Source organism: Onychomys torridus, chromosome 2 (assembly GCF_903995425.1).
Source record: "Onychomys torridus chromosome 2, mOncTor1.1, whole genome shotgun sequence".
In the NCBI taxonomy this organism is placed as follows: Eukaryota; Metazoa; Chordata; class Mammalia; order Rodentia; family Cricetidae; genus Onychomys; species Onychomys torridus.
The window spans coordinates 146,216,627-146,229,773 of record NC_050444.1 but is presented as its reverse complement, the minus strand read 5'-3'; the positions used below and the strand labels follow the sequence as shown (position 1 = coordinate 146,229,773).

The following is a 13,147-nucleotide window of genomic DNA, read 5'->3' as shown; positions in this document are numbered from 1 at the left end:
AATCCTCAATTCAGCTGCACATCCAGGATTTAGAGAATTTGGTAAGTCAGCCTGTCACGTGTTCAGTCCTGGGAGACACTGGTGAACTGAGGTGGCAGAGCCAGGGACTGGCCTTCAAAGGGCTTTCAGGCTTGCAGAGGATGCAGCCAGGAGAGAGGGCCACCTGCCGGGGTGTGGGAACTGCACCAGGCACCCGACCTACATGGCAGAAAAGGACTTCCTACAGGAAGTAGTGACCCAGGAGCTGCTGAGCGTGGCTCCTGCCAGTTTCAGTGGGCACTTCTCCAAGAGGAATGAAATCCATAATGTTCTTGATGTGGGGTGACCACCCGATGGACCCTGTGCAGGGGGAGAGGAAAGGCCACACCCTTAAGGAATGTGGCAGTGTCTCAGGAGGGTTTGGACAGTCCTCCATTTCTTGGGCCCAGGGATTAATAGATTCCTACCAGGAGTCTTGTTTCCGGGAAAGGGCTCTGATACCTCTGAGGAGTGTTCCTTAAAAACCGTAACACTCCAGCTAGGCAGCCGTGTTGCATGCCTTTCAGATCTCTGTGAGTTCGAGGCCAGCCTGGTCTACAGCGTGAGATCCAGGACAGCCGAGGCTACACAGAGAAACCCTGTCTCGAAAAAAAAACAAAACAAAACTGTAACACTTTTGAAATGCACAGTCCTTCTGGGCGAGGCACTGGGAAATTCGTGATTCTTCTAGGAACTTGCAGAGCTGAATGGCATTGGATGGGTGATTTCTAGGGTTCTTCATAGCTCTTTAGTTATGAATCTCCAAGAGCTGCAGTTTCTTGGAAGAAAATGTGTTTTGTTTTGTTTTGTTTTGTTTTGTTTTTTGAGCTGAGGATCGAACCCAGGGCCTTGTGCTTGCTAGGCAAGCACTCTACCACTGAGCTAAATCCCTAGCCCATATATTTTTATTTTTATTTAGTGTGTGTGACTGTGATTAGGTATCCATTATTATCTGTTCTACAGATGAGTTAACAGGGGCTCAGACAGACTTTCCACCAGCCCAGGGCTTCACAGCAGGCATTTAAATGGCAGAGCCTGGGTTTTAATTCTGTCCCATCTGACTGCATTCCAGCTTGTCTTTCCTTGGTCATGTGGACATGGCGGGGCAGCATAGCTACGGCTTTCTCCTCACTGCTGTCCCCCTTTCGGCTTCCTGTGCCTATCCCAACTGTCCCTCTGGTGTTTTACAGGGATGACACACCGCACGTCCCCAACGAGAGGCTGGGGGAGGCAGCTGTGTTGGCCATTGTGGAACGTCTGACCAGCCTCATCAGGGAGGTCTTCCCAGGTAGGACTCACTGTCCGATTGTCAGTGTTCTCTGGTCCCCCAGTGGGTCAGGCACCGGGCACAGCAGCAGTAGGAGAGCTGGAGTTCAGACCTTTACTGACATCAGCGACTTGACGGCAACCATCTCTCACCTTCATACAGTCTTCTCAGTTCACTGGCCTGTGGAAACACACGTGGCCACTAAAATAATTGCCGGCCATTCCTCCATCTTACCCTCTTCACTATCTAATGCCAGACTCACACCTGCCAGACTCTGCAGTTCCATATAGTCATCTCTGGGCAAGCTCACTCAGGCTTGCACGTGGCTTTGTATCCTGCCCTGACGCTGGCGTTGGCATCTGCTGTCTGTCAGGCCTCTGGGAGATGCTGCTTGCCAGCTAACATGCTATTGCTCAGAGCTTCCTAAGCCTTTCGAACAGGCAGAGGGACAGGGAGTGGAAGGGAATGAGCCACCTGGAGGGATGTGGCAGGAAAAGAGGGGCTGTGTGTCCCACCTATTGGCCCTTGAAGATGCTCTTAAAATGGGCTGTGCAAAACAGGTTCTGGGTGCCAAATCAGGTCCACAGGCTGCAACTGGGAACCTGAGAAAGCTGCCTGCCAGTGTCTACCCCATCTCCTTTTGCTCCTTCTAAAGGTCATATTCATGGGCCCCCTGAATCCACATACGGAATCATAATAAAATAAACAACGGGGTTGGGGATTTAGCTCAGTGGTAGAGTGCTTGGCTAGCAAGCACAAGGCCCTGGGTTCGATCCTCAGCTCTGAAAAACAAAACAAAACAAAACAAAAAAAACCCACAACAGTTGTATATATCAAGTGCTAAGTACCAAGAGCTGCTCTGAGGATTTGGCTTTAGTGCATTCGCTGTCATGACAACCATAGATAGGAGCTGTTACCAGCTTAGTTTCCCTAATAAGGAATGAGAGTCTTGGCCCAAGTCTGCTGGTCAAGGTCATGTGGCAAGTGTGGGGCTCTGCTCCCATCTGAGCACTGTTCTCGTTCCCGTGGTCTCCTCCCTTGATATAAACCAACGTTTGCAGAGACACCCGGATCTGCCCCGCTTATCTAACTCAGCCCTGCGTGTTCCACGGAGATAGACTTGTTCATCTTTCAGCAGAGGTTGCTACTTAGGGTCCAAATGGGCTATTTGCCCCACCCCCAGCTCTATTATTATTACCCCCATGCAGTTAGGGACTGATAACCTCAGAAGTCACTTTCTCGTAAGGGATTCAGACTCATATCCAATCCTGAGCCTCTTTCCTCTGGTCCATAGAGGACTTCTGGAATAAAAGTGAAGTAATGAGCAAGGAAGCATTTCACTGGGGCTGGGTGGATGGGCTAGGTGGTAAAACACTGACCACCAGACACGAAGACCCAAGTCTGGTCAGACCCCTACAGCACACATCTGTAAACCCAGCACTGTGGGGACAGATACCCACAGGTCTTAGGGGCTTGCTGGCTAGCCACGCTGGCCAAGATGACAGTGAGAAAGTTCAAAAACAAGGTAGAGAAGTGACTGGGAAGACATCCCACTGTCAACCTCAGGCCTCCATCTACACCCACAGGGGTGAGTGCACCCCCACAACATGTACACACAAACACCATGCACACAAAACCAAAACAAAACCCGGAAACACTTCACTGACCACGATTTAACACGTGTAAAAATGACAGATTCTGTAGTCCGTGTCACATTGATTAAGACTGCTAATGTTGAAGATGCCACTGGCTGTAAGGTGAATCATTTTATATGTAGCCATGTTTAAAAAAAAAAAAAAAAGTGCTTCCTGATAAAGAATGACCTGCTTTCTCAGAGCCATGGTAGAAAGACACGCCTCATTTTGAGAGAGGCTAAAATGAGACCATGCTGGATGATGTGAGGGAGAATTAAAACACAGACCAAGCAGAGCAGGCCTCATTCTGGAGATGTGAGCTGCATCCCAGAGAGTTCAAAGAATTCATTCAAAAAGAGCAAGGGGCCAGGAATGTGGCTCAGTGGTCGAGTGCCTGCCCGCCATGCACGGGCCTTGGGTTGGACCCTCAGCCTGCAAAAGGAAACCGAAGGGTGGCGAGAACGAAGGCCTGACCTGGGGAGTTTTGCTTCTATACTTTTATTCCTTTCTTTCCTACCTCCACTTTGCACACTGGGCTTGCCTCTATGTAGTAGAGAGGCTGAGAACTTAGGTGTACAAGGCGAGACCAGGAGAATGGCAACAAAGCAGGCCCCCAGTTTTACTCTCCCATAAGCTGGGTGATCTCATCCAGCATCTGTTTTCTCCCTGTGAATAGGGGGAAATTACAATGCCTGACCTACGGGTTTGTTTGCAGGTGAGATAAGATAGTCTAGTCATCCATACAGTCAATTAACAGGCATTTACGCAGGAAAGTGGGAACACTCGATCATAAAACAGTAGGTCCTTTTTCATCAGCACTTGGGATGCCAGGGATTCATATGTTCTCTCAGATGCATCCACCTCCTTCTTCTGAGGTACTGGGACTGAACCTCCAGCCTCTCGCTTGCTAGTCCAGATAGGTGTTCTACCGGGGACTATAGCCCTAACCATTTTTTTTTTTTTGCTTTGTTTTGTTTTTTTCGAGACAGGGTTTCTCTGTGTAGCTTTGCGCCTTTCCTAGAACTCGCTTGGTAGACCAGGCTGGCCTCGAACTCACAGAGACCTGTCTGGCTCTGCCTCCCGAGTGCTGGGATTAAAGGAGTGTGCCACCACCACCGCCCGGCAGCCCTAACCCATTTTGAGACCAGGTCTCACTAAGTTCAACACCTCGGCCTTGAACTCATCTGCAGCCCAGCAGGTCTTGAATTTGCAGTCCTCTCACTTTGGCATCCTGAGTAGCTGGAATTATAAGTTTCTGCCACCAGGCTCAGTTTAAATGGGGGCCTTCTTTGAGACAGGGTCTCACTATGTAACTCTGACTGTCCTGGAACATCATTGTTTGGAACTCACTTACATAGCCCAGGCTGGCCTCGAACTAAGAGATCTGCCTGCTTCTGCCTCCCAAGTGCTGGGATTAAAGGTGTATGTCACCATGCCTGGCTTTTTCCAAGAATTTTGTTGTTGTTGTTGTTCATTCTTAAATATTTATTAAGTACCTACTGCATGCCAGACACAGAAACTAACCGAAAACAGGAATGAGCTTGAGGTACTGGAGCACTGAGGTGGAGGCAGGAGGATCCAGAGTTCAAGGTTGGCCTGGGCTTCACAGTGAGCCCGTGTCTCAGGGAAAAACAAAACAAGCAAAACCCACCATTACTACCACAGCTAACAACATGAAAATACAAAGCACGCCTGAGGCTGTCTGTGAGGAGGCAGCCTGCTGGGCTCCCCTAAAGTCTTAGTCTCCTTCACAGCCCACCCGAAGGAGGGTCCCCCCCCCCCACTCCTAGCCTGTTATCTCTCCCAGCAGACAGCCCTCACAGATTTGATTATTTGCTCCTTAGTGCACTGCGATGCTTCTGGGTCTGAGAGCCTGGCTCCAGCTCTATGCTGGCATATGGCAGTGTGCGGTAGAATATTTGTTGATTTACGTGAATGAGGGAAAATTCTAAAACCTCTTGAGGTCAGCCAGACCTCCTCCCAGAAGCAAGATGATCTGTAATCGACAGAAACACAGATGGCTGGTCATCATAAGGAATTGCGTCTCTCCATTACCCGCTGAGGGGCCTCCTTTCTGGTCGGGGTATTCCTGCTAGGGTAGAGTTAGGAAATAGGTCTGGTCGGGGTATTCCTGCTAGGGTAGAGTTAGGAAATGGGTCTGGTTGGGGTATTCCTGCTAGGGTAGAGTTAGGAAATGGGTCTGGTCGGGGTATTCCTGCTAGGGTAGAGTTAGGAAATGGGTCTGGTCGGGGTATTCCTGCTAGGGTAGAGTTAGGAAATGGGTCTGGTCGGGGTATTCCTGCTAGGGTAGAGTTAGGAAATGGGTCTGGTCGGGGTATTCCTGCCAGGGTAGAGTTAGGAAATGGGTCTGTCGGGGTATTCCTGCTAGGGTAGAGTTAGGAAATGGGTCTGGTCGGGGTATTCCTGCCAGGGTAGAGTTAGGAAATGGGACCGGGCAGCTCACAACTCTTCCTTCCCGGTCCTCAGTGAATCTCAGCAGATGCTATCCAATGCGGTTTTCTGCCTATCTGTGCTTCCCCCTCATCTGTCTTTACCTCTCGTCCCCTTTGGCTTGGAGGGCCAGTGGCTGCTGAGGAGGGCTGGCTGCCCCTGCATATTTTCTTAATATTTCTTTTTTTTTTTTTTTTCTCTCAGATACTAAAGTCTATGCTGCTCTGGGAAATCATGACTTTCACCCTAAAAACCAGTTCCCAGCGGAGAGCAACATCATCTACAATCGGGTGGCAGAACTGTGGAGACCCTGGCTTAGCAACGAATCCTTCGCTCTCTTCAAAGAGGGTATGAACGGCGCTTATTACCGTATGGACACAAACTGTATGTCAGACAGGGTCTGATCTGATTTCGTATTTAAACAAGCCCTGACATAGATACAGATTTTATCCCCGTTTTACAGAGGAGACAGGTCGGTCACACAACGTAGCAAGGGAGCTGAGACCAGGATCCAAAGCCCAAGGCTAAGACTCAGAGCAGCAGAGATGATCATAAACCAGTAAGTGCCGGGCACTATCCTCAGCACCCTGCTGGAGGCTCTCAGCAACCCTAGGGTAGCTCCAGGAACTTTGTTCTAGCTGATTTGAACCTGGGCAACTACAGGCCTTGTGGGCTGCCTGGTCCCTTCTCTGGCAGGACTGTTCTGTCCCGACCACAGTAGGGTGTTTAGCAGTGTCTCTGGTCACTGTCTCCTAGATGCCATCTCCAGTGTGACTACCAAATGAGTCTCTGAGCATCTTGACAGATGTTCCCTTGGGGGCCACATCACTCCACTGAGAATGTCTGGTGTAGACACACAGCCTGCTCAAATGTCCCTGACCCTGCTTTCTTCTCTTACTTGGGTCTCTGTTTGCTGGGACTCCTCATTGGTCAAACCATAGCCTAGTGGGGACAGAAGCCCACTGATTTAGTCTGACTAGGTCAGCTCCTGGGGCAGACCGCTGAGTGGAAGACGGTCAGTAGTGCGTGTGGATAGAGACTAAGCATCATTGTTAGTCCATTTTCCAGATGAGGAATACTGAGAGCAGAGAGAGATGAAGGAACTGACTTGCCCAAGTCGCACAGCTCAGCTCCAGAACCTTAGATGCCTCTCCTATGGGAAGAGAGGGCTCAAGGGAAAGATGTCAGAAAGTGAGGTGCAGGGTGGCAGAGGTCCCCACCTCAGGCTATCCCTGGCTGTGACATCCTAGGTGCCTTCTATTCTGAGAAGTTGCCGGGTTCCGGCAGGGCAGGACGAGTTGTGGTCCTCAACACCAATCTGTACTACAGCAGCAATGAGCAGACAGCCAGCATGGCTGACCCTGGCCAGCAATTCCAGTGGCTGGGAGATGTGCTGAGCAATGCATCCCGGGATGGGGAGATGGTAAGCGCTTCTGCTTCTTCCTGTTCTCCTGGGCTACTTCCTGAAATTAGTCTCCCACCAGGCATCCTAGAGGGTCCTGTGTCAGCCTATCCCAGAGGAGGCTTCCGCCAACCATAGCAGCCCTGTGAGTTGAGGACCTGAAACCCACTGCATGTGAAGACAGTTAGGGCCTCAAGGAGCTGGCATGGTCTCATCAGACAATAAGCAATGGAGCCAAGCCTAGAACCTCATTCTCCTTGCTCCAAATTCAGATGTCTTTCCATCGCTGCCGCACACACAGCTGTAGTGCATGCACACTATGTGTACCCAAGGAGGTGCCCGGATGTTAGGTGTGTCCACCTCATCTGCTGAGCCAGCAGCTGCTCAGGACTGGCACAGTGGCTCATGTCTGGGTCAGTGCATCCATCACCCAGCACATCCCAGGAGGATTTCAGGGCTGCTGTCAATGAGAGCTCTTCATGGCATGCCAGCAGCAGGCGCGCGGCTCTGCATTTTGGATGGACCCCTCATTTAATTTCATAGCAACTCCATGTCTTAGGGTTTCTGTTGCTGCAATGGAACACCATGATGAAAAAGCAAGTTGGGGAGTTGGGGATTTAGCTCAGTGGTAGAGCGCTTGCCTAGCAAGCGCAAGGCCCTGGGTTCGATCCTCAGCTCCAAAAAAACAAAAACAAAAGAAAAAAGGTAAGCATCAAGGGCCAGCTAGATCCTCTTACTTCAGGCCGGGCAGTGGTGGCGCACACCTGTAATCCCAGCACTCGGGAGGCAGAGACAGGCGGATCTCTATGAGTTCAAGGTCAGCCTGGGCTACCAAGTGAGTTCCAGGAAAGGTGCAAAGCTACACAGGGAAACCCTGTCTCAAAAAAAATAAAAATAAAAATATAAATAAATAAATAAATAAATAAATAAATAAATAAATAAAAAGTAAGTTGGGGAGGAAAGGGTTTATGTGGCTTACACTTCCACTCGGTAGTCTATCACTGAAGGAAGCCAGGACAGGAACTCACATAGGACAGGAACCTGGAGGCAGGAGCTGATGCAGAGGCTATGGAGGGTAGCTGCTTACTGGCTTGCTTCTCCTGGCTTACTCAGCCTGCTTTTTCTTTTCTTTTCTTTTTTTTTTCCCCTGAGACAGGGTTTTTCTGTGTAGCTTTGCGCCTTTTCTGGAACTTACTCTGTAGACCAGGCTGGCCTCGAACTCACAGAGATCCATCTGCCTCTGCCTCCCGAGTGCTAGGAATAAAGGCATGCGCCATCACCGCCCGGTTCACCCTGCTTTCTTATAGAACCCAGGACCATCAGCCCAGGGATGGAACCACACACCATGGGCTGGGCCCTCCCGCATTGATCACTAAATGAGAAAATGCCTTACAATCTCATGGAGACATTTCCTCAGCTGAGGCCCCTTCCTCTCTGATGACTCCAGCTTGTGTCAAGTTGACACACAAAACCAGCCAGTGCACTCCCCCAGGTGACACTCTTCCAAATGAGAGACTTGAAGCTCAGGGAGACGAGATCCGACTGGAGGCCAGCTGCAGTTTGACCCCAGGCTCATCCACACTCTATCCAGGCTGGCCTTGAACTCCCAGAGGTCCGCCTGCCTCTGCCTCCCGAGTGCTGGGATTAAAGGCGTGCGCCACCATCCCTGGCTAAGCACATGCTCTTAATTCTGCCTTCATTCTACATTTTTGTGATGGTGACCAAGTGCCTGGGTGACCTGAGGATCATAAAACACAAATGCACATAACAGTGTAGTGTCCTCACACAGCCATGGAGGATCAGTCCCAGCTCTGAGAAAGGAAGAGCACCCTTTGAAGGCTCAAGAAGGGTTTGTGGAAGAGGTGCTTTGGGGTTACATTCAGAGGAGATGCACTTGAGGACATGGGCAGGTTTTGGAAGGTGGAAGTGGGGGCTGGAGAGAGCATCTCTGATCCCCGTACCTCTTTCTTGCAGGTATACATTATTGGCCACGTGCCCCCAGGGTTCTTTGAGAAGACACGGGACAAGGCCTGGTTCCGAGAGAGCTTCAACCAGGAGTACCTGAAGGTGGTCCAGAAGCACCACGGTGTCATAGCGGGGCAGTTCTTTGGGCACCACCATACTGACAGTTTCCGGATGTTCTATGACAATGCAGGTACTCCATCTTGAGGGAACTGGCCACCTGCCGGTCTCCTCTTCCCATAGTCCCTTTCAGCCTGTTGTCTTCTCCCCAAAGGTGCCCCCATAAGCGTCATGTTCCTCACACCTGGTGTCACCCCGTGGAAGACCACATTACCTGGAGTGATCAATGGAGCCAACAACCCAGGCATCCGTGTTTTTGAGTATGATCGAGTCACACTGAACCTGCAGGTTAGGAGTGTGGGTCTGCTGGGGCCGGGGGGTGGGGGGGTGGGAATCTAAATGTATTACTACCTTTCCTAATCTGCTTGCTACTAACTCACCGCTGAGTCTTGGAAGGGAATGTTGGTTAGAACCTTGGAGCCACCTGCCACCTCATCAGGTCAATTCTTCCCCCCTGGATCACTGTCACTGCCCCCTACCTGCTGCCACACCCAGGAGGAATTAATCTTCCTAAAATACTGACTTCATATTGCCTCTCCCCAGCTTACGAATCTTAAGATAAAATTGCCTCTTCTTAGGCTGGGATGGAAGACTCCCCACAGTCTGAGCTCAAGTCCATTGCCCCTTTTCATACACCAACTAGGACCCAGCCCCTAACACTGTGAGCACCTCTTAGGATGTTCTGGGATTGTTGAAACAACAAAGAAATGCTACTTCCTTCCTTCAGCAGAATGCACTACTCACCTGCCATATGCCAGGCCTGTTCAAAGCTCGGGACAGACACAAGCAGCAGAGTAACTGCTCTCCTTCACCAGAATCTCTACAGCGGAACGACAGTAAACAATCCATAAAATTAAACACGGGAGGCAGAAAAGGCAGGGTGGTGGCTGGGGCTGCTGGTCCAGGACTGTAATCCCAGGCACTTGGGAGGCTGAGGCACAGGACTGAAATGTAAAGCCAGCCGGAACTACATAGTGAGTTCAAGATCAGACAGTAACATAGTGAGAAGACCCTGCCTCAAAGTGGGGGTGGGGGGGGGGGGGTGGGGTATGGGGGGGGGGGGTGGCTGCCGCTCAGCGGCCAAGTGCTGGCTTAACATGGAAGAGACACTAGGTTTGACTTTCCAACACTGAAGAAAGAGGGAGGGAGGGAGGAAGGGAGAGGACAGTGGGGGATGGAGGGAAGGTAAAGGGGCTGATGAGTGGAGTGTGTGGGCTGTGTTACATGGATGGGACACAGGAAATGTCATAAGTAAGGCAGCATTTGTTCTGTGGAAACTGAGTGAGCCCGCTGGGTTTGTAGAAAAGGTAGAGGGAAGAGCAAGGCAAATGCCCTGGGGCGGGAAGGGGCTTGGTGTTTTAGGGGAAGAGCATGGGGAGTGCGTGACCCCAGAGAGCACAGGGCCAGACCAAGGTCATGAAGAACTCTGGATTCAGAGAGCTAGGGACAGAATTGTGAACTGTTCTGACTCACGGTTTCACAGAATCACCGTGTCGGCTGTGACCAGGGCACAGGCACAGTGTCTGATCCTACAGGCCTTTCAGAGGCCACAGAGGCCACGGAATCAGGATTTGTTGCCATATACTTGATGCAACCTTTCTTTCTTCTTTTTATAATGATCATTTATTTTATGCGCATTGGTGTTTCACCTGCGTGTATGTCTGTGTGAGGCTGTCAGATCCCCTGGAGCTGGAGTTACAGACAGTTGTGAGCTGCCGTGTGGGTGCTGGGAATTGAACCTGGGTCCTCTGGAAGAGCAAACAATGCTTTTAGCTGTTGAGCCATCTCTCCAGCCCTGATACAACCTTTCTGCCTCAGGCTCCTGAGTGCTGGGATTACAGCTGTGAGCCTCCATACCCTGTTCGGTCTGAGTGTGTGCTCGCAGGAGTGCGCACTAGGATACAAACCCATTCCTCCTAGTTGTGCAGAAAGTGGCCTTGGGAGCGAGGGATGGCTCAGTGGTTAACGGTATGTGCTGCTCTTACACAGCACTCTTTGATCCCCAGCTCCCAGATCAGGCAGCTCACAACTGCCTGTAGCTCCAGTTCCAGAGAATCTGACACCTTCCCCTGGCCTCTGTGGGTACCTGCATGCATGTTGCATACTCTACCTCACATTTTTTTTTTTTTTTCCGAGACAGGGTTTCTCTGTAGCTTTGATGCCTGTCCTGGAACTCGATTTGTAGACCAGGCTAGCCTCGAACTCACAGAGATCCACCTGCCTCTGCCTCCCGAGTGCTGGGATTACAGGTGTGCGCCACAGCCCGGCATACCTCACAAAATTAAAATGAAAACTACTCTTAAACCCTAAACCATCTCCCCTGCTCAGGTCTAAGGATTGAAAAAAAATTATATGTGTGTGTATGACTTGCCAAAGTTAGTTCTTGCTTTTCTCCATGTGGATTCTGGGGATACATTTTGCTAGCCCCAGGCCTGAGGACTTTTTTTTTTTTTTATAAATCATTATATATATATATAATAATCAAAGCCTATAAACCACACAAAAATATGGAATGCTTCACAAATTTGCGTGTCATCCTTGCGCAAGGGCCATGCTAATCTTCTCTGTATCGTTCCAATTTTAGTATATGTGCTACCGAAGCCAGCATCCTGAGGACTTTTAAGAGTATATCCTGTGGTATGCAAGGCCACTCCATTGCTTCCTCTGTTCAGCGGCAGTCACAGATCAGAGAGGATTTAGCAATAATCCCATGTGCCCGGCACACTCAGTTCCCACCCATTCACCGAAGCACCTCTTATGTCTGTAAGAACCAGATGTTTCACGGGAAAGTGTTTCCTGTTCTGAAGGCACCGCTGAGTCCTAGAGCGTCCTGTTTGAATGTGAACCCCAACAGCCACAGTTCTATAACCTCTGCTAGCCAGCCACATACCCCCCCACTCCCCATCCCCCTACCCCCACTCCCCACTGCTGCCAATGATTACTCCCTGTTATTCTGTAAAGATTTACCAAGCATCAGCGCTTCTGTGGGGAGCCTGTACTGCCAGTTTGGCAGGACTGGAAACAGACGTAGAGAGTTAAGCAATCTGGGTTCTAATCCCACCCCTGCCACTGAATACTTATATACGCTGAGAAGGTAAAGTTACTTTACAGTACTGTGATCACAATACCACCATCATGGTTTCAGAGCGTTTTGCTCCATCCTGGTGGGGAAGGCTTGCGGCTTGTATCAGGGACGCCTCATTGCCATTGAGCAAGAAGCAGAGATGGATCCAGCACCAGCTTCAAAGGTCTTCTGCCAGCTAGAATCCACTTCCTAAAAATTCTACAGCCACCCAAAATAGTGCTACCAGTTGGGGAACAACATTCAAAACGAGCCTGTAGGGTACACTTCCGATTCAAACCACAACAACCTCTTTAGGTCTCTGTTTCCTGTCAGGAGAATGAGGGTATAGGTGCAGGTACCTCGTCAGAACTAAGCACAGGGTGTCTGCCCCTAGGCATACCTGGCTGAATGCTCAGTAACAAACAGCAGCTGTTATATTTGCTCTAGAGAGCCTGGGGACAGGCTGGGTTGTGGGTAGAACTAAACAACTATTCATTACCAGCATACCTGATGTCTCTAATCCAGGACATGGTGACCTACTTCTTGAACCTGAGTCAGGCGAATGCACAAGAGACCCCACGCTGGGAGCTGGAATACCGCCTGACAGACGCCTACCAGGTCCAGGATGCAGGCATCAGCTCCATGCATATGGCCCTGACCCACATCGCCAGTGACCAGCACGTGCTGCAACGTTATTACATCTATAACTCAGTCAGCTATGACTATTCGACCTGCGGGGACGTCTGCCGCACGGAGCATGTGTGTGCTATGCGACAGGTGGCATTCAACACCTATGCTACCTGCTTGCATGGCCTTGGCTCTAAGCTGGTGCCTGGCTTCCTGCTCGTGCTGATTCTGCTGCCAAGCCTGCATGTATTGGTGGTGCTATGACTGTAGGCACTGCGAACCAACCCTCTTACTGGGTTACCTTTCTCCCGGTAAAATTGGGCAGTGTCACCCCATGGAGAGATGACCATCGCCATCAGTCTCCCGTGTCTTCGGAGTATAAACTAGAATGGGACATTTGGATTCACCAGAGAGGTCCCTAAGGAGCATATTTCTTCCAAGTTTCACGTTTTATTCACAAAACATGCTCGTGGTACATGTCTTCGCGCATTATTCCCTTTAATACATATGTTTCAAACTACTATGCACTTGATTGCCGTAGTAAAGTGTGAGCCACCAGGAAGATGGGCCCCCGGATTGCAAAACCCCTAGGTACTTTTTAA

The 13,147-nt window shown here is 50.3% G+C and overlaps 1 protein-coding gene and 1 non-coding gene across 2 annotated transcripts in view; one reads left to right on the top strand and one right to left on the bottom strand.

Moving 5' to 3' along the window:
- Nucleotides 1-12,973, top strand: part of Smpdl3b (sphingomyelin phosphodiesterase acid like 3B) — a 22,480-nt gene extending 9,507 nt beyond the window's left edge. The window contains exons 3-8 of the mRNA XM_036180069.1: nt 1,209-1,306; nt 5,575-5,718; nt 6,621-6,793; nt 8,747-8,927; nt 9,009-9,142; nt 12,444-12,973. Of these exons, the coding sequence (XP_036035962.1) occupies nt 1,209-1,306; nt 5,575-5,718; nt 6,621-6,793; nt 8,747-8,927; nt 9,009-9,142; nt 12,444-12,809 (1,096 nt within the window). The 3' untranslated portion in view covers nt 12,810-12,973. The remainder of the gene's footprint in view (nt 1-1,208; nt 1,307-5,574; nt 5,719-6,620; nt 6,794-8,746; nt 8,928-9,008; nt 9,143-12,443) is intronic.
- LOC118578915 lies at nt 11,356-11,462 on the bottom strand. The gene has a single exon (XR_004944305.1). It is a non-coding gene; the product is annotated as a U6 spliceosomal RNA (small nuclear RNA).
- Nucleotides 12,974-13,147: the final 174 nt, after the last annotated feature.